This window comes from Macaca fascicularis, chromosome 1, assembly GCF_037993035.2.
Source record: "Macaca fascicularis isolate 582-1 chromosome 1, T2T-MFA8v1.1".
Taxonomy (NCBI): Eukaryota; Metazoa; Chordata; class Mammalia; order Primates; family Cercopithecidae; genus Macaca; species Macaca fascicularis.
This window is the reverse complement of record NC_088375.1, coordinates 49,756,235-49,778,274: the sequence shown is the minus strand read 5'-3', so window position 1 is coordinate 49,778,274 and position 22,040 is coordinate 49,756,235. Positions and strand designations below refer to the sequence as shown.

Below are 22,040 nucleotides of genomic sequence, written 5' to 3'. Positions count from 1 at the left end.
CAAAATGATCTACCAAACACATCTTTTCAAATGCACAAGGAATATTATCCCAGATAAACTCCGTGTTAGACTCATAATATGAGCCTAAATAAATTTCAGAAAACTTGGCACCTTACAGATATGTCCTTTGCCCACAAGGGGTTTGAATTAATAACTGACACTAGTAACATAGATAAAAACAAAACAAAAATAAACATTTTAAAATAAGCACACAATAACCAGTGTGTTTGTGATAAATATGTAATAAACACAATAACCTACATGTTAAAGAAATCACAAGGAAAATTAGGAAAATATTTATACTTGAATTATAGTGAAAGTACAGCAGATCAAAAATTTGTGAGATGCAGCTTAAACAGTGGTCAGAGATAATTTTATTACACAAAATGGTGGTCTAGTAAAAAAAAAAAGAAAGAAAAAAAGAAAAAGAAAAAAAAAAACAAGAAGGGTATAAAAATTAAGATCTAGTTTCCACCTTAAGAAACTTGAAAAGAAGAGCAAATTAAATACACAGTCAGTAGAAGAAAAAAGTAAAAATAAAAACAAGAGGAAAAATATACGTAATAGGAAAACTACAGAGAAGATTAACGAAGTCAAAGTTGGTTCTGAAAAACATTAATACAATAGAACCCCTAGCAAGAGTCTTTCACATTAGGAAGCAAACCATAAATATTAGTATAGATCTTACATATATAACAAATAAATGAATATTATGAATGACTTAATGTCAGTAAATATAATTTATATGACATAGGGAAATTGTTTAAAAAAACAATAAACCTATACCCAAACTGACACTTGAAGAAGTAGAAGATCTGGTAGCCCTAATTCAATTAATAGATTTTGTAAGAAAACATTTCTCTCCCCCCCAAAATACCTGGGACCAAATTTAGTAAATTCCATCAAACATTTAAGAAAAAAAAATGTATTTTAATCTTACACACTTGCTTCAAGAAAATTGAGAGGGGGTGAACACTTTCCACCTCATTTTATGAGATGAGGATAACTCTAATACCAAAACTTGACACTCTCCCCCATAACAAAATAAGTAAAGACTAAGAAAGAAAGGAAGAAAGTTACACAATATCTTTCATGACTATAGCTGCAAAGATTCTATACCAAGTATATTTTTTAAAAATCCAGCTATTTATAAAGAAGGTGCAAATATTCTGGCATTATGGCTGAAAAAAGTTGAAATAAATGTAGCTTTGTCTGTTCAACTCATTTTAACTTAGATTGCCACATTTTGTTTTAATGTTTACAGCTCTCTAGAACTATTCCTCATGGTCAATGACTATTACTAATATAAAAAGTTCCATATAAAATGAAACAAGAAGAATACATTTCTATTGGTAGAATTACGGTAATAACTAAGAGGTTTTACATTTATAACATGTTTAGAGGTTTTGAAGGTTAAGTGTTATTTATATACATTACCTCATTTAATTTTTATAACAGATACATGGAATATGTCTTATTTTCATTTTCTTAGATGAGAAAACTGAGATTCAGATAAGTTCAATTGCCCCAGATTTCATACGTGTGTGTGCGTGCATATTTTTTCTCAGGACAGCATTGTCCCCTTTGGTAGGCAGAAAAATAACCCTCCAAAGTTGTTCATGCCCTAATCTGCAGGACCTGTGTGAAAAAAAGGAACTGAATATAGTGCAGGACCTTGAGATGGGGGAGATTATCAGTGTAGATCCAATCTAATCACATGAGTCCTTAAAAGTAGAAGATGCAAAAGAGTAGATCAGAGAGATTTGACCTAAGAAGGACTTGACTCTGCTGCTGGCTTTGAGTATGAAGAAGATGGACATGACCCAGGAAATGTAGTATATTCTACAAGGTGGGTGTCTTAGTCTGCTTTGTGTTGCTATAAAGGAATACCTGAGGCTGGGTAGTTTATATAGAGAAAAGGTTTATTTTACTCATAGTTCTGCAGGTGGTAAAAGAAGCCTGCTGGCATATTCTTGGCTTCTGGAGAGGGTTTTGAGTCAAAACATGGTGAAGACCAAAGAAGAAGTAGGCATGTGCAGAGAGGGATCAAACCCGCGGGGCATCCTGGCTTCATAACAACCTACTCTCGAGGGAATGAATCCATTCCCCTGAGAACTAATCCAGTCTTTCAAGAGTGAAAACTCACTATTGCTGAAACTGCACCAAGCCAATCCTGGGGGAACTTCTCTCATGCTAGAAACAAGTCCCCTAGGTGCCCCCTTCCAACATCACCACATTGAAGATCAAATTTCAACCTGAGATTTGGGGTCAGGGGACAAACAAATCACATCCAAACCACAGCAGTGGGAATGATCCTCTGTCTGTAGCCAGCAAGGGAAGGAAGTAGCTGGTCTATAACTGCAAACAGCTTAATTCTGCCAACAATCCAAATGAGCAGAAACGGGATTCTTCCTTAAACCCTTCAGAAAAAGAACAGCCTGCTGACATCTTGATTTATTTTGATCAAATCCATGCTGGACTTCTTACACAACTATAAGATAATCAAATTATGTTGTTTTAATCACTGTAGTTGTGGTAAGTTGATACAGCAGCAACAGGAAACCAATACAATCCTGAAATTATTCTTTTTGCATCACCATTTATTCCTCCTTTATATAGACCTTATCTTCTTTGTCATGAAGCATCAGTTTTTAATGTTGTAAGCAATCTTTTTCATGTATGAGAGTTCCAGGAACTTACTGTTTAGGAAATCAGTAGTTAGACAAAGACATGACAACCTACAGAAATCCCTAAGCTTTATAGTATGGAATGATTCCAGCCACTACCACGAGAAAAGGATGACATAGGGTCTCTTCTGCACCATGGCTTCTTCATTGGGATGTTTTCAATGGGACAAAGGGAGATCCATTTCTTTTCCTCAGTAAATTGACCATGAGCAACAGATGTTAGTAGTTACATATTAGTTAAGAAACTAGAGAGACAAGGGAAGGTTGGGCTCAAAAAGAATTTGACAAGGCATTGTAAAACTGACAAGCAACTTAGAGAACTTGTCTGCAGTGGTGAGATGCTGATAAGATAATTTCTAGTCAAACACAACTCTTCAATGAAGGCCCTATTGCTAAGTGATTCCTGAATGAGTCAGCAAACTCTGACCACTGAGAAGCAAGAGTGATCAAGTTGCTCTTCTTTCTCTAGCTCAGTTAGTGTATTATTTTTAAGATTGATTTCTCACCCTGAGTGATATGCTTTTCTCAGACTGTAAAAGGGAAATATAAATGAACAATGGTTCTTTGAGGCATTTTGATACATTGTACATTTCCTTCGAATACCTAGAAATATATAGGTTTTCAGAGTAAAGTTAATGGTCTAGCTACAAAATAATTGCCAAAGTGAACAACAGGGTGTCAGATTTGCTGGTTGTACTGTGGCTTATTAATAAGCGCATAAGCACCCACAGGGATTATTGTTCCTTAGAACGTTCTTATTTGATTTTCCTTCCCATAATTCCTTTCACCATCTGCATTTGAGAACTTGGGCTTGTATAAAAACAGTTTGTGCCATGAATTGTCCAAGACTATATTCCCTTAATTTTTGAAAACGAAATTGCAATATCCTCTCAAGACTTCACGTAAACCTGGAGCCTTAGACTGATGACTTTAGGAAATAAGTTGAATAAGTATTGCTTGGCTGCTGATTGACAGCAGTTTGAGAATTTATTTCTTTTCCATTATGTAACTGGAGGGATGGTTTTACTACTTAGTCTATGGTTTTACTTGTCTTTCCCCCCCCCCCTAATTTCCCCTCCTCTGTCTTCTATAATGATCTTGGAATAAAATAAGGAGACAAAGACAAAACATGCTGACATGCTGTGTTAGTTCATTTTGCATTGCTATAAAGGAATACCTGAGGCTGAGTAATTTATAAAGAACATAGATTTATTTAGCTCATGGTTCTGCAGGCTGTACATGCATGGCAGCAGCATTAGCTCAGCTTCTGATGAGGCCTCAGGAAGCTTTTACTCATGGAGGAAGGCAAAGGGGAAGCCAGTGTATCACAAGATATGAAGCAGTGAGAAAAAAGGCAAGTCTCAGGCTTTTGTAAACGACCAGCTCACATGTTAATTGAAAGAATGAGAACTTGCTTATTACTGCAAAGACAGTACAAGCCATTCATGAGGGATTTGCTCTGTGACCCAAATGTCTCCCACTGGGCTCACCTTCAGCTTCAGAGGTCACATTTCAGCATGACATCTGGATAGGACACACAACCAAACCATATCACATGCCTTTCAAACACTAAATTGTAATTGAAGTATAATTTGAAACGTGGGACAATGTTTAGGTATGTAAAAGAAAGTCACAACAAAAAACAATAATCTATGCACTAACTGGCCTGAACTAAACTTTAGGCAGTTAGCCTTAGCCTCTGCCCAGAACTACTTAAAACAAATTCTTCTTGAGAACTTTCCCCTTGATAAATAAATTTAAGATAATGGAAACCAGCTATTTACTACCTATACTTACTTAATCTTGCAAGTTGCTAAAGTATTTGTCCTTTTTCTAAGTTAATATCCATTTTTTACTAGACTTAATTCTAAACAACATTCTCTTAATTTATCTGATAACTATCTTCAGAGCCGACAGATTCTTTCTAAGTTTTTAAATATAATTCTAAAATGTCTTATTTCTTATTGCAGGGTCAGTATCTTAGTATGCTTTGCTTGAGAGTTGCTATAAAGTAGATTTCTGAAGAGAATTTCTTGGCTAGATATTAAGAAATAACTGGAAGCAGGATAGCAAAATAATTGTGAGAAGATTTTCAGGTAATCTTAATTAAAAAGAAAGCAAAAAGTAGTCATATGGAAATGTGCCCTCTGCTGATATTAAAAAGCATACCATTGGGTGTTATTGATCTGTTTGTTTATGATAGAGTCCTGCCTTTCCCCATTTCACAATAAGAGGCATTTGTATCTTGTCCTTCCTTGTTCCTCAGTCACTATTCAAATGGAAATTAAAGCAAAGTTTGCACAATAAAATGCCAGTTACATTACAAGGAAAGAACAACCTGTTTCAAGGTCATATTTCCAAAGAGGAAAGTAAGTATGTTTTATTTGGCTTATAAAGTTGCACTGACCCAGTGAAAGCATAAACGTTTTCAATTTTAATCTATTGCACTCTAGCCATATGTTATGCATAAACATGGATTGATCAGTTTTTAAATATCAAATTATTCCTAAGGTGAGTTATTAAATAATCTTCATGAATTCAGGAGAATATGACCATTACTTCTATAATTAACAGATCAGAATTATAATAAATTTTTTGTACTGTCAGCTAAAAGAAAATGCCAAGAAGCCAGATAGCTGAAATTGTTATTTATTAAAATAACTTTTTAACCTACCTTTTAATTACTGATTTAAAAAAAAAAAAAAAAAAAAACTTAGTCTGAACCTGAGAACTGTGTTATATATTTAAACAGTATTTACACAAGTTAGGAGTTTTGAGTGTTCATTAAGGTCTTAGCACATGCTATAGGCTTTTTATTGGCACAATTCCATTTAATTTTCACATCAGCCCTATGGAGTAAGTCTTGTGCTCATGTTTATAGATGAAGAAGTTGACGTTCAGAGAGTTAACTTGCATTAAATCTTACAGATGGTAAAAGATAGTGCAAGTTCTTGAACTCAGGTTCATCTTATTTAAAATTACAGGACCTTTACAAGTAAACTGCCGTAAAGAAAAAGTCCCTACTGTTGAGGAATATGGAGATTAATAGGCAAGACAGGCATGTATGAACCAAGGACTGAGGAAGGACAATTGAAAGAGTGATTTATTCTGTCCAAAGTAGCAGAGGAAAATCAGCTTGCATAAAATTCAAGTAGAGGTCTTCCAGAAAATAACATAAACATTATTTCAAATAGAGTCCTTCACTAATTCACAAGCATGAGTGTCGACTCTGTGCCATCTGCTGTGCTCTGAAATATTATGCAAAAGCCCTTTGTTACCATGGTTAGTCTTGTGCTTGATACAGATACTCAAAGTGAAGTCAGCGTACTAATATCAAGAAAAGTGCTATGTATGTTCTGAGTGCTCACGATGCATTAACTAAAGTGAATGGATTTTGTTGGCATAATATGAATATAATAGTAAAGGAAAAATACGAATTCAAGAAATGAATAAAGGATGGATGAGAAAGAAGTTTATTAATTAACATTTTAGGTAAATAACTTTTTAAAAAGTAATGTGCAATGCTGTGCAAGATTATCCCAGCACGTTAGTTACTTCCTGTTTCTCTTACTTACTTTGGGCAGCTGCATTAAGTCAGTTCACAATGGAACCATTTCTCATACAGAGGCAGTAACTTACTAAACAGTCCTTTAGAAGGCGGCAGTGGTGAATGCAGCTGCCAAAAGTGCTTGATAGAACCTGGGATTAGAATTCACACTGGAAGAAGCTGGCTCAATGTGTCATACAAATATGAAATGCTTGTAATTGCATGTTTCTAAATTGAAACTCTGGCATCTGTTGGAGTATTTTTCTGATGCCAAGAAACCAAATGAAACAAAAAGTCAAGAAAATCTGAAGTTGGAAACCCAAGTACCGTATAATATCCGAAGTACTAAGTTGCATTGTTTCTTCTGTAACATTAGACTTTGTAGGTCTGATTTGCCATAGAATGTGGTTTCTTTTGCCATAATGAATGGTTTATGTGATCCGTTATAATTTGGACTGGATTTTATTTATTTTTAACCTTTAGATAAATTAAGGAGTTGAGTGCTTGTTGGCCAGGCATGGTGGCTCACACCTGTAATCCCAGCACTTTGGGAGGTCAAGGCAGGCGGATCACGAGGTCAGGAGTTCGAGACCAGCCTGGACAACATGGTGAAACCCCGACTCTACTAAAGATACAAAAAATTAGCCGGGTGTGGTGGTGGGTGCCTGTAATTCCAGCTATTCAGGAGGCTGAGGCAGGAGAATAGCTTGAACCTGGGAGGCAGAGGTTGCCGTAACCTGAGATTGCGTCATTGCACTCCAGCCTGGGTGACAGGGTGAGATTCAATCTCAAAGAGAAAAAAAAAAAAAAAAGTTGAGTGCTCGTTATGGTTTAGCTTGAGTCAGAAATTTAAATTTTTAGAGCACTGGAATTCTTTATCTTGCAGAAAATTGGTAACCAAAAATTAGGAACTGTAACTTGAAAAGCCACAAGGTAAAAAGTGTAAGAAAAAGTACTCATTTCCTTTCCCAAAAGTGAATTACACATTTCCTTCTAGTCTTTACTCAAACTTAGCAATACGTATTTTCCAAAGTATAGTCAGTTTGTAGTTTTAAATCCAGGATGTGCAATGACTTACATATTCTACTTCCATCCTACATGTTACAAATTATTTTCAGAAATTACTTAGAACCACAATTCGGAGTGTAAAAAGTTCAAGTAAATAGTTATTAATAAAAAGGTTAAAACTATTGTAGTTTTTAGCAATGACTGGATAAAAGGGTACACACGGAAGAAGAACAGTTATGTGGTAGTGGAAAGATTTTCTAATTGAAATTCCCCTCATGAGATATAACATTTTCATTCAGATAAGCACTTATCAACAATGTGAGCTGGTTAGAACATCTTTCCATAAGTCAGCCTTCCATATTCTAGGTGTGCACTTACAAAAGCCTGCAAAACTTTTGATAAGGTTTACGGCTGACAAAAAATGTTCAAGGCCCGGTGCAGTGGCTCATGCCTGTAATCCCAGCATTTTGGGAGGCTGAGGCGGGCGGATCATGAGGTCAGGAGATCGAGACCATCCTGGCTAACACAGTGAAACCCCAGCTCTAATAAAAATACAAAAAACTAGCGTGGCGTGGTGGCGGACACCTGTAGTCCCAGCTACCCGGGAGGCTGAGGCAGGAGAATGGCGTGAACCCGGGAGGCGGAGCTTGCAGTGAGCCGAGATCGCGCCACTGCACTCCAGCCTGGGCGACAGAGCGAGACTCTCTCCCAAAAAAAAAAAAAAAAAAAAAAAAAGTTGAAACTTTACTCTGTTCTTTTTTTACAAGTCTCGTTCATCCTCCTCTGTTTTGCATGTATTACAGGCATCATTATCTTCCTATTACAATTAAAAGGAAATCTAGAAATCTTTGGCTCATCCTTTTTTGTTTCCTATTCCTTCATCTTGTCACTCTATAACATACATACACATTGATTAAGTCAATAAGTTTATCCTTTTTTTTTTTCCTAAGAGGGTCCTTACTTTGAGTTTAGCTTTTATATAACAACCTTTTAGGTAGTTCATATTACATGCATGGAATTTTACCTTTCTAACCATCAGTTATCTTTTTAACAAACAAAGGCTTCCAAAGTTTGTTCCCAACTTAATTATATAATGTGTTTATTACTCTTTGCCTCAAAGTAAACTTACTGCTTTTCCAGATCATGTCAAAATCTCTTAGTACTCTAAGCGTTTCCTTGCCTTTATCTCAGGAATTACCTTTTCTTTTGCCAATTGAATTATTGCATACATCTATTTGATCACTTTTAGTGATCTTCTAAAGCCTACATGATATACTGCAAGTTCTATATAATATTTTAAAAACTATTTAGCGAGTTATTTTAGAAGTTACATATTATACAGCAGTGTCATTTTACTTTCAAGGGTGCCTTACACAGAGCCATATACATATATGTAAACAAATAGAAACACATATGTGTGTATCATATACCTCTATATTTTATTGGCATCAATTGATTTTATAAGTTCAAATTGATAAAATTAACTTTTATAAAGCCAATCAAGTGAGAAGATTGATAAAACTAAATTAAAAATTTATGATTATGAATAACAGATATAGTTTGATATTTCATTTTTGATTTATTACTACTTTTTAAATTTAAATAGCCCTTAGAAATTACTGGTTTATATATATGTAGTATTAAACTACAAATTTTTATTATTCATTTTGAAACTTCAGACAAATTTGACAATAAATAGAAATAGCAGAAAAAATATAGACTTATAGCTCCATCGAACCAAATAAGAAACAGAATTTAAATTATTGATGGACTTCATTGTGTTAAAATTTACTATATAACATTCTTGAGATCATTTTCCAAAGTATTTTATTCTACAATACATTTGGATTTACAGACATATTTTTCAGAAGGTAGTACAGAATGTAGTACAGATTCAGAAGAAGGCAATACGCTCCCCATTCAATTTCCCCCTCTTATTAACATCCTACATTGGTATGGGACATTTGTTGCAATTAATGAACCAACACTGATACATAATTTTTAACTGAAGTTTATACTTTATTCATTTTTTTAATTTTAAAAGAGTTAAACTATGTGACTAAAATTTGAATAAAATAGAATTATCAGAACACCTCCCTGAATCATTTGATTTTTGTGGAATAGAGCAAAAATCAATGACCTTTCTGTTTTGGTCTCATGGATATACTGTCTGTCTCCCTAACCCACCATCCGTTTTCAAATTGTATTTTTCAGTGGAGAGTTATTTTGGTTTTAATTCCCTAACTAAATTACATTGTTTAACGCCCCATTCCTATACTGATTCTCTGCATGGATGGTCTCCTTCTCTCCTTGTTCAGCTAGTGAATTTTGATTAATCCCCTAAAATCTAGGGTAAAAACCATCTATCATGTGGTTTCATTCCTAAAACTGCTAATAATCAGTTTATGATGGTTCTAGTATTAACTGTTTTTGTCAAACTGAACACCAAAATTTCCAGTGTATTTGGTTTGATTTATCACTTCATTTCCCATTTGACTAAACTGAATAAATTTTGTTTCCTTTTAATAGATATACAGAATTTGAGAAAAGTATACGTTTTGCAGCATTTTATAAAAGAAAATTTTATAAAAGGAAATTTTGTAAAATTTGATAGAGCAAGGTCTTTCTTGAAGTGTGTGTGTGTGTGTAGGATCTTTCTCTTTAAATACACACACACACACAAACACACACACACTCTTCTCCTAGAGTCAAGTAAATAGAAATAAACTGAATTTAACAATTGCAACCAAAAGACTTGTTTTAGGTGATTATTTTAAGCTTTATAATTTAATATTATTATAAGCATTGTAATAAAAAATAATTTTTTTTTTTTTTTTTTGAGACGGAGTCTTGCTCTGTCGCCGAGACTGGAGTGCAGTGGCCGGATCTCGGCTCACTGCAAGCTCCGCCTCCCGGGTTTACGCCATTCTCCTGCCTCAGCCTCCCGAGTAGCTGGGACTACAGGCACCCGCCACCTCGCCCGGCTATTTTTTTGTATTTTTTACTAGAGACGGGGTTTCACCGTGTTAGCCAGGATGGTCTCGATCTCCTGACCTCGTGATCCGCCCGTCTCGGCCTCCCAAAGTGCTGGGATTACAGGCTTGAGCCACCGCGCCCGGCCATAAAAAATAATTGGATTAGGAAAGATTGAGTAAAATAATACTGGTAGTATAAATTTTGTGAATTCAATATAATATATTTAGCGTTGTAATCATGACAGGTGGTAATATCCAGTGGGTTAGTGCTGATTTCTTTAAGCGTGTCTCTTCTTGATTTAAATTACAGATAGTTTGCCGCTCTTTAATATTATTGGTAGAGAAAAGAGAGAGTAGCAGATTCGATTTTGTCCTTTTGCTTTTTAGCACTTTTAAAGAAGAAAGATTACAGAATGCTAGATGAGGATTTTCTATAGGACTAATTACCCTGCTAAATCTTTCTATGCTTTGAATGAGTAATGAAACTATGATGAAATTATTATATACCAATTTATTAAGTGAAAACAATCCTGTCTATATGTTATTGTCAATTGAAATTTTAACCCTCTAATTGATCGTCATCCAGTTGTAAGTAGACTGGAAACAGAAAAAAAGATTATTAAGCTGGTTAGTAATTATTATTTTTTATAATAGCAGTTATCATTGGCATTTGTGTAGTGTCCAAAATTTATTGGCTTCTTATTCATCATCTCATTTAATCCTGACAGGAATCTATTTCTGTTGGAGCTAAAAACGTTATCTTCATTTACAGTCGAGGAAGCTAAAAGTCAGAGTGATTAGGAAGCTTAACTGAGATTATACAACCATTTATGTTTTAGGAGAAACCTAAAACTCAAATTTCACTGGAATTCTGGACTAACTTCTAGAAACAAATTCAGTTATATTATTTTCCAGGGGATGTGCTAAGTTTAGGAATCCACAGATGAAAAGACGTATGTTTCCTTCTAATACTTACATTATAAAGAAATTAATCCCAGTCCTATTTGTTTTTGTTGTTTTGTTTTGTTTTGTTTTCTCCGTCTCTGACTGGTGAAGAGTCTAAAGGGCAGTGTGGTACCAAAATGTTGAATATAAGAGGAGATTTTAAAATAAACACCTTTTGGGGACATGAATTATGGAAGCGAGTTTTACACCAGTTATTGTAATTAATCTATAAAGAACATATCTGAAACTGAACCAAGACAGTGGGAGCAAGAAAGTGAGTACGGGGGAAGTTTGACATAGATTTGGCAAGAATTTTAACAACAGTTTAGAAATTGTTGTATACGGGGGCTGGACACAATGGCTCACACCTGTAATCCCAGCACTTTAGGAGGCCTAGATGGGCGGATCACTTGAGGTCAGGTGTTCGAGACCAGCATGCTAAAAATACAAAAATTAGCCAGGTGTGGTGGCGCATGCCTGTAATCCCAGCTACTGCAGAGGCTGAGGCAGGAGAATCCCTTGAACCCAAGAGGTGGAGGTTGCAATGAGCCGAGATCATGCCAGTGCACTCCAGCCTAGGCTACAGAGCAAGACTCTTGTCTCAAAAAACAAAAACAGAACAAAACAAACAAACCAAAAAAACAAAAAAGAAAACAAAACAAACAAAAAACACCAAAAAAGGAATTGTATACTGGAAATGAAGACAAGTGAATACAGAAGTTGAGGAAGGCTGTTTAAGTTACTTTTCCCAAAAATAGGAAGTGATAGTAGCTAGCATTAGAGTGAAATACAAGGAATAAATGTTAAACTGTGTCAGCACGAACTTTCTTATCACTACTCTCCATTCTCATTGATCACATCCTTACCTAAGTTTAAGCCTTGATTTCTCTACCTATAAATATTACAAGTCAGAGGCAGATATCTGCTTTCATTGGCAGAGGGAACGTTTTCAGGTATCATCTACTGATACAGAATTTTTATATCACTAAATTCAGGAGAACATGAAAAGGTCACCAAGACCTTATAAAGAGTTGAACAATTAAGGAAGGGAACAAAACAAAAAAAAATTACGTCAGAAAAGAAAAGTTGTTGTTACATTAAATGGAGCACAGTATTTGAGGCTGAAATACAGATATTCCACTCCCAACTGATCTGGCAACAGGAATCCTTTCTTCCAGTAGACACCTTAAAATTGTGAAAGGCACGGGCAATGTTACAAGGAGTAGTTAGAGTAGTCTGGCTAACCTCATCTTGGAAGGGTCTTGGAAGAACTGGGAAATGATTGTATTTTAGACAAAGACTAAGGTAAGAAACTGGACAAGTTGAAGGTACAAAAAAACAAAAGCTCTGGGCTTGAGGTGAATGTTTGTCAATGATAAAGCATTGCTTTTTTTTAGCAGACTCTGACAAGTTCAGGGCGGAGAATAATAAATCTGTGATTGCCTAGCCACATCACCTGCTCAGTTCAGTCTTTCTATCTGAAAGAAAACATAGAATGAATAAAGATAATAAAGTTCACTCATTTGCTACCTTATGTAAATTGATCCTAAAGAGTGACAGTCCAGGGGGCCTGCCTCCTAAGCCATGCTGTATTATCATAGTGTTCGAGAGTCAAATGAAGTCTTGATGCTTGTCCTCACCCTCCATCTCATAGACAAAGCTCCACCTTAAATACACACTCGATTCTCAGCATTTCTACAAAATTTTGCTTTAAAAGTAGACAATTGATGTGAAGTACAGAATGAAGAATTTATAAAATTTTTTAAAACTGTGTTTTTGTGGGTTTCCTGAATGTCCATCAAAAGAATTACTTTATATTTTTAATCCCTGAACAATGAAACTAACATGAATAGTTTGTTAATCATGAATTTAATGAAACCGAGGGTTTCATTCAAAAATCGGAAATATTTAACAATTGAAACTAGCTACAGTATAAATAACTAACATTTCATCCACAGTAGGTAATTCTAAACAAAAAGAGAACCTTAAAATTTTCCATTATTTGAATTTTCTATTATTTAGTTACTTCTGTTGATCAGAAAATTGAATTATTGAAAATTAACAATCAGAGAAAAATTTTGTGACTTATTGTTTCATATAATTACATGCACAGTTTGTGTCATTTTCCATTAAGCAATAAAGTATTTGGTGAAAGTACCACTAACCTCTATGGGAAAGCAGTTTGTCAAATGATTCACCCCATTTCACTGCCTCTTCAGGGGAGACTCTGTACGAGAAACAAAATGTTTTATAATGGAGTGTGCAGAAAGTCTGTTTATGAATCTGTTCTAACATATGCTATTGTACTGCTCTTTTCAATTTTATTTCACAGTTTCTCCTTTGATGATAATATAAGGAAACTTGTATTTACATTAGAAACTTTTAAAACATTGTTCAATTTTCGTTTAGAATTTGTCTGTTGAATAATGTGTTAAAATAACATTAATTTTTTTCTCACGGATATGTGAGTTGTTTTATTTTTTAATTAAAAATTAATCCTTTGTTAGGTTAAAAGGCACAGAGAACAAATATAAAGAAATCAGGTCTACTATCTGTTTAAATTCAGCAAGTAGAAGAAACTAAAGTGACAGTATCTTTCAGTTAAAAATAAAAGATTATACTGCAATTTCCTTGAAGTTGTAACCACACTAGGCTGCAATTTTTTTTTTAACGGATACAGGAAGTTTGACTAATAAAGTGTCAAAGGGATAAGAAATATAAGATATTTGACTACAAGAAATATTCTAGAGATGCTGATAATGTGGAAAATTGAATATATTTTCTTGGATTTTTTTATTATACTCAAATTTGGAAGAATTTGTATGAAACTAGTTTATACGGTTTTTGCATTTTCTTTTTGAATTAAATAAATGCCAAGTATTAAAAGACATTATTTGTGCTTTACTTGCTATAATGAGGGTTTTTTCAAACTACTGAAGAAAGAGATGAATAGATCTCTACTGTGACAACATTGCATTGTGAAAACTCTTAAATTAATGAGCATTTTATCAGGTTATAAGAAGTAAAATATATCATTGAAAACTGACAGGTATATAATTTTAAAAGAGCAGCTGTAAGTGTTCACGTGATTATTCAATGCAAGCGATTTAATTCAAGTGGTTTAATTGTATGACATATTTCTAGTCTCTTCAAATGAAATTTCTAACTTTCCTTATACTACTGTGTAATTTTCAATAAAACAGAAAGCCCTAATTGCATTTTTCTTAAATCGTTAATGATAGAATCAGCAAAATCTTCCTCAAAATACTGAAAATTTATTCACCTTGTTTCTTTGGCCAAGTGCCCAGATCTACTGGAGCAGGTGTCTTCATGAAACTCAGGTTTCTGCACAAGAAGACTTAGTCTATTTCTTTTTTCCTTAGCTCTGTAATAAAGAGGCCTTCGTGTCAGGACAATGTAGATGACAGTTAAAATCTCTTCTGTAGACTACCAGAAAATGTTGTAATTGGTAAATACCCACGCCTACCCAAACCCGCTCCCACACACTTAAATACTGTATTTGTGGAGGAATTAGGCTAACATATGGAAATGTTTCTCCTTTTGTTCACCGATAATCAAGTATTTGAGATTATATTTCAATAAAGATTGTACTAGTTCCTCTGTGTGGCTAAAATTGTTACACTTTTTTTTTTTTTTTTTTTTTTTAATGAGAACACTAGATTTCACAGTTAGTTGTTTACACCTAAGAAATAAGAAGGTGTTTTTTCCCCAATTAAAACAACGCAATCAATGTATTTTCCACCCAATAGTTCAAAAACAAGTGGTAATGAATCTTCAACCTCAATTATACTTTTAAAAGTATAAGACTGACTTAAAATTGTATAATTTTACCTGATTTTGGCTTCTTTGCTTGTTTCTTCTTTTCCTGAACCATGTATTAACTTGAAAAAAGTTTTTTCTTTTGATTCACACATATTTATTTGAGAAAAGAAAAGCAATGTTGTTTCCATCTTCCCTCTAAAATGAAGAGATGTCTAATTTATTACATCCTTCTCTAGTTCGTTTGTTAATGCTATTCCATACGTATACATAGTATAATAAAAAGTTATCACAACTCTTACCAGAGCTGTGTTTCTTTCTGCCTCTGCAGAAATGCAGAACTGAGGAAATGAAGTACAGTTTGGTCCTAAGTTGTTTAGGGAAATGATACCACAAATTTGCAAAATGACTCTTGGTCTCCAAGATAAAGACTAGTATTACCACAGTGCAACTTCTCGTTCAAGTTTGCGCAACCAGAATGGTTCTTTAATAGACTCAAAAACACTGTCATTTCCCACAGGAACTTTTCAAACAGTTAAGTGTGTGGACTGTGTGTTAAAATGTGTTATGACAAAGTATTATATCAAACACTAGGAGATATTTTCCCCAGTTCTTAAAAAAGTATTTTTCTTACTGTTGTTACATGAGTTAAGTAAATCACATTTAACTGACATAAGATTATGTAATGTTAATCACATTGGCTTAACATATTGTAACAAAATAAGACAATAGATCGGAATTTTATGGTTAAAAAAGATCGTAGAAAGCATTTAATTTAGTAGTGTTGGGCCGGGCACAGTAACTCACGCCTGTAATCCTAGCACTTTAGGAGGCAAAGGTGAGCAGGCTGCCTGAGCTCAGGAGTTTCAAGACCAGCCTGGGCAACATGGTAAGACCTCACCTCTACTAAAAATACAAAAAATTACCGAGGCATGGTGGTGCGCACCTATAGTCCCAGCTACTCAGGAGGCAGAACCACGAGAATCCCTTGAACCTGGGAGGCAGAGGTTGCAGTGAGCTGAGATCATGCCGGCTACTTCACTCCAGCCTGGGCAACAGAGCAAGACTCTGTCTCAAATAAATAAAAAAAGTTTTAAGCACAGATCTATAGAATGATTTTAGACATTTTTGAAATTTTTATCAGTCTGTGATGAAATGGAGAAAAATAATATGAAAAGGTTTTTTTCTTACAGCTTTATTTTAATTCCTTTGATATAAAGGACTTTGCTATTTTGAATTTGCTGTCCTGACTCTTTTGTTGTTAAAATGTTCCTTATAATGTAAAAATGTTCTTTATAATGACATGGATTAAGTAGAGATGGCAGTTTTTATGTTTTCTAATGTCTTTATTTAAAAAAATGTCGACAACTTCAAATTGGTTTAGCCTCCACTTCTTTCACTGTTTAATAGAATCCAAAAGTCTTACAAATGCAGTTATAGTCCATAATTCAAATTTTATTGAAAAATAAACCAAAGTTCACAGGTATTAGGCAATTTAATCTTACAAAGTTTCAGAGACAGGCCAGTGGAAAATCTGGAGTTATCAGAGCCTTTGATCACCTACTATGTTCTTTAGCCCTTCCAAGAATCTTTAATCTCCAGTAGTGAATGCTTTCATCTAAAATGGTATATATTGAAAGCTAAGTTATACAAATCTAAAAGAAAATTTTATTTTCAGTCTTTTTGAAGTATTGCTTTACCAAGACAATTTATCAGGGATACCTGCTAAAAGCTCAAAACATTTATTTATATGAATTTAAAGAATATCTAGTATACATTTATACATATACCCCCTGATTCCATGACTTGTACTTCGAGCATATTTTAAATCTCTCAACTTGGCTGATAATTGAAAAATATTATGTATGATGGCATTTTGCATCGAGTTTATGCTGGAACTGGATGCTGATAATGCAGATTATGCTTCCACCCTGCTGTGCCCTAATAATGGTTAGTATCCACTATGTTTATATCAGTTTAATCCTGTGAAGGTGAATGAGACCAAGAGAAAATCATAGGAGCATGGACATCAGCCGGTCACTAGGACTATAACCTAACTGTTAACTCAGAGAAGTTAAAGACGTAAAATTAATATATTTATTTTTCATACGATATGTTAAATTTGGCTGGGCATGGTGGCTTACGCCTGTAATCCCGGCACTTTGAGAGGCTGAGGCGGGTGGATCACGAGGTCAGGAGATTGAGACCATCCTGGCTAACACGGTGAAACCCCGTCTCTACTAAAAAAACCACAAACAAATTAGCCGGGAGTGGTGGCGGACGCCTGTAGTCCCAGCTACTAGGGAGGCTGAGACAGGACAATAGGCAGGAGAATGGTGTGAACCCAGGAGACGGAGCTTGCAGTGAGCTGAGATCGCGCCCCTGCACTTCAGTCTGGGCGACGAAGTGAGACTCCGCCACAAAAAAAAAAAAAAAAAGTTAAATTTGTGTGTGAAGTGTGTTATACACAATGCTCATAGAACTGTGGAGAAAGAAATTGTGAAAATACGGGCACAAGTTGCCGGGTGCAGTGGCGCATGGCTGTAACCCCAGCACTTTGAGAGGCTGAGGTGGGTGAATCATGAGGTCAGAAGTTCAAGAACAGCCTGGCCAAGATGATGAAACCCCATTTCTACTAAAAATACAAAAATTGTCTAGGTATGGTGGCAGGCACCTGTAATCCCAGCAACTTGGGTGGCTGAGGCAGAGAATTGCTTGAATCCGGGAGTTGGAGCTTGCAGTGAGCCGAGATCATGCCAGCCTGGGTGACAGAGTGAGACTCTGTCTCAAAAAAAAAAAAATATATATATATATGTATATATATATATATATATGTTTTTTAATATGTATATTTTTTCGCATGTTATATATTTTAGAATTGCTTATAAAATAATATATTTTGTATTCTCACCGTAAAACAATAAGTATGTGTGTAAACATCATTCTTTTGGGCATGGTCAGTTATTATTTAAACATTTTTACTTTTAATGTTAAGGTTTTTTTTGTGTGTGTGTGTGTGTGTGTGTGTGTGTGTGTGTGTGTGTGTATCTACCCATGTGTTTCCCTTTTCTAGCTCTCTTCACTCCTTTGTGCAGGCCTGGAATCCTTTTCCATTAGCATAAAGACCTGTCTTCAAATTTTCTGTAGTGCAGGTCTGCTAACAACAAATATATTCAAGTTTTGATTTTCTGAAAAAAAAAGTTTTGTTTATATTATGAAGTGGCTAAATCAAGCAATTTAACGTATGTATTATCTCACATACTTATTGTTTTACGGTGAGAACACAAAATATTTTATGAACAATTTTCAAATATATAACATATGAAAAAAGTGTCTTTTTCCCCATCTTCAGGTGGACGATATTTTCACCAGAAAGAATCCTAGGATGATTTTTCTTTTCTTTAGGACTTTAAAGGATGTTACGCTTTTGTCTTCTGAACTCCATTATTTCTGTTGAGAAATCAGTGCCAGTTTTCTATGTTCTAATATGTCTTTCTTCTCCTGTGACCACTTTTCAAATGCTTTTATAACTATTTTTAAAACTTTGGTTAAGATAGAAATGGTGTTTTTTCTACTTGAAATTTGTTGAGCTTCCTGGTCTTGTGGGCTTTAGTTTTTACAGCAGTTGAAAACTTTTAGGCACTAGTTGTCCCTTTTTTTGTTTCTCTTTCTCCTATCTTCAGATATTCCAGTTACAGTATGTTTGGCTCCTTAACACTGTTCCTCTGGTCACTAAGGACCATTTTTTCAGCCTCTTTTCTGTCTCTTTCTCAGGTTAGACAGCTTCAATTGCTATGTCTTCAAGTTCATTAATCTTTTCTTCTCCAATAGCTAGTCTCCTGTTAAACTTGTGCAGTAAAATATTCATTTCAGCTACATAACTTCCATTTTTATAGTTTGCATTTCCTTCCTTATTATACTATTGTTGGTTTTATATTCAAATACTTAAAAATATTCATAATAGCTGTTTTGAAGCCTGTTCCAAAAATGCATCGCTGTAATTCTGGATCTGCTATTATTGACTGATTTTTCTGCTAATGATGGCGTATTTTCCTGCTTCTTCAGATCTCTTGTAACTTTTTATTGGATGCTGGGCGTTTTGAATTTTATGATGTTAAATATTCAGGATTCTTTTATTCTCCATTTAATGATGATGAAGTTGCTCTTGGCCAACAATCATTTGTGTATCACCTCTGTCTTAAAGACCTGTGTTTAAATTTGTTATACTGGATCTACCGTAGATTTAATTACTAAGGCATAATGATTCTTAAATCTCTAATGCATTCCCAGGGTGTTCAATAAGGTTTTTCTACTTTGGAGGATAAGAACTTAAACGTACCTGAACGTGGTATGAGCTCTGTAAATTAACCCACATCCCTGGCAGGAATCCTTTGTCAGTACTTATGCAGTTTTGTTTTTCATCTAAGTTGCTTGGTATTCAGCTAGACTCAAAAGTACTCTGATATAGTATTTTTAGACTTTTTCTAGTACTTTGTCTTGTAAATTTCAGTCCTCTCACTCTCCTTGAATTTAGATCACTATTTCCTCAACTCAAATTAGTGTTTTTGCTCTATTTAAGGAGTACCCCTATAAACTTCTCAATTTCTAAATTCTAAATTTGAGATTTGTGTTCCTTCCCTGCACTGCAGTCTTTAAAGGAAGGCAGGGGCTTACTGTCTCTGGCTCTCTTCTGTTATGGATCACAGTTCTCTATGCCTCTCTTAGAGAGATAGAGAGAGTTTTCTATCTCTTATTTTCAGTGGCTAAAAGCCAGTGTATTGTGTATTTTTACAGTTTTCAAGCTGTTTATGGCAGGAAGGGATGTGTCAGTTGATCATAATAATCATCGTCATCTGTAAACATATATATAATATGCATATACAGTATTATACCCTGTTACCTGAATTCCATTAATACTGTTACTGTTCAACAAATTTATCGTAGTTTTAAAATTAATTTTCCTATATGTCTCAATAGATTTATTATAAATATTATTAATTTTAATAACCCTTTTTCAGTTATCATAACTATTTTCCAGCCTAATATCATTGGTTTATAACTTGAGTACAGTAAATTAATAGTTGGAATCTTTGTCTTATTTTCCTTGGCATTAGGAGAAAGTAAGGCTAACTTAAATGAGGCTAGGCTTCAGATTTATATTTTGTGTATGTGTACATTTATACAGTTATGTTCCTTATTCTCTTATAACATTGCATAGAAATTGGCCTTTGTACATTTCTATTATTTTCATGTGAAATTAATTTCTCTGTGTTTTTTTTTGAATGAGGTAGATTTCAAGAAAGTTTATTTGGTTTAATTTATTTTAGTAATCACAACGGTGGTAGTACTAGTAATCTAAAAACAATTTAAAAATGAATAATTAGTGGCAGTTCTAATTATCATATTCTGTGTCCTTGAGAAAAAAGAATTCTTAATATAGAATAAGGGACATGCAAATGCAATAGAGAATAGTTTAGTTAAAAGCACTTTAGTCTTGGAAATTTGATTGCAAGTATCAATGTAAACAGAAAATTGCTACTGTGTTGGTCATTGTTTCTAGTCTTTTATAGTGGACAGATCTAGGATATATATAATTCCTGCCTGTAAATGTTTTCTAGTCTTTTCCACTATAAATACTTAGAAACAGTGACTAATGCCATAGCAATGAGACCTAGATTATGGTCTTGAAATGTCACTTCTCACTCCAAGAAAACTAGGTTTGCTAAAGACATCGCTGATTCCAGGTCTCAGACAGGACATAGCAAAGTTGAGCCTAGCAAATATTGTCATATCAGTTAGCAAATAAGCCATCAAAGACTGATCAATTTAAAATTCTTCAAGAATTTTGTGGGTTTTCTACTAACCAAGATGACACCATTTGAACTGCAATAATTTTAATAAGTGCAACGGATTAAACAGATCAAACTTATTTATATCTATGAGTTCATAATGATATTAAAAAAGAATTGCCTACTTTCAGATTATCAATAGAAACTAATCCATTGTTATTAAAATTGTTTAAGAAAGGGAAAAAATTAAGCAGGTAGCCTGCAATTTTTATTAACTCTATCATGGGTAACGAAATACTAGATAAGATAAATTTTTTAATAAAAATACTCTAACAAACACATAAAAATAAAAATAAAATAATTACATTAGAATCTCATCATTTTAATCCCTAAAAAATGATTAAACTTAGGTATTGTGATTCAATGGTTGTTAAGATCATATAAAGACATGGCAAAATTTTGTGCTTTTTATAGCCTTGCTATAAAAAGTTTTTTTTAAAACTTATAGGTTTTTAAAAAGACCAAACTTAAGTCTGATTCATTCTCTGGACCCAGCTGTCAATGAGTAGAAATGACAGAGGACAGAAGATGGAAGAACATGTCGAACTGCACCATAAATATGCAATCACCAGAATCCAGACCCTGGGGGCAGCTACAGCACAGTTCTTCAACAGATAAATTGTAAGAAAGAGAAGCAGATTAAAATAAGAGGGAAATAGAATTGTCTCTGTGGATCAAGTGAAAAACCATAAACTTGTGAACCAAATAAATATAGCTTTACAAATAAAGGACTAATTGCCTAATGAGTTCTGCCTGAAAGTGTGAATGTTTGTTTTTATGTAGGAAACACCCATGTTCCTATACTTATCAAGCAGTCAAAATCAACATAATATTTTACTAGCTATTTTGAGAATAAATTTGATAAAGAGCATGAGGTAAGATAATATGAAAAGAATTTATATACCAGAAACCAACCAAGTTTCCCTTTTCACAGTTATCCCCAAACTATTCTCAATCATAGTAATTTAACTTTTTTTTCTTTTTTTAACACAGCAACACTGCAAATCCTGGATCACACTTGTCTTCTGAAATTTATAATACCCCAATGGAGTTTCACCATGTTGGTCAGGCTGGTCTTGAACCCCTGACCTCAAATGATCGGCCCACCTTGGCCTCCCGAAGTGCTGGGATTACAGGCATGAGTCACTGCGCGTGGCCATATCTTTTTAAAATATAAATCTGATCGTGTTAAAATAAAAATACTACTACTACTAAGAGTAACAGTAATGAATAAAATATAACAAAAAAC

The 22,040-nt window shown here is 34.2% G+C and overlaps 1 protein-coding gene and 1 long non-coding RNA gene across 2 annotated transcripts in view; one reads left to right on the top strand and one right to left on the bottom strand.

Moving 5' to 3' along the window:
- The window catches only part of RGS18 (regulator of G protein signaling 18), a 28,359-nt gene extending 13,074 nt beyond the window's left edge, over positions 1–15,285 (bottom strand). Inside the window, exons 1-3 of the mRNA XM_005540262.5 lie at positions 15,015–15,285; positions 14,446–14,547; positions 13,328–13,389 (exon numbers count right to left, since the gene is read on the bottom strand). Coding sequence (XP_005540319.1) covers positions 13,328–13,389; positions 14,446–14,547; positions 15,015–15,133 — 283 coding nt within the window. The 5' untranslated portion in view covers positions 15,134–15,285. The remainder of the gene's footprint in view (positions 1–13,327; positions 13,390–14,445; positions 14,548–15,014) is intronic.
- LOC141409222 (uncharacterized) lies at positions 1,756–21,537 on the top strand. Its single transcript, XR_012428570.1, has 2 exons — positions 1,756–1,849; positions 21,240–21,537. It is a non-coding gene; the product is annotated as an uncharacterized lncRNA (long non-coding RNA).
- The last annotated feature ends 503 nt before the right edge of the window (positions 21,538–22,040 follow it).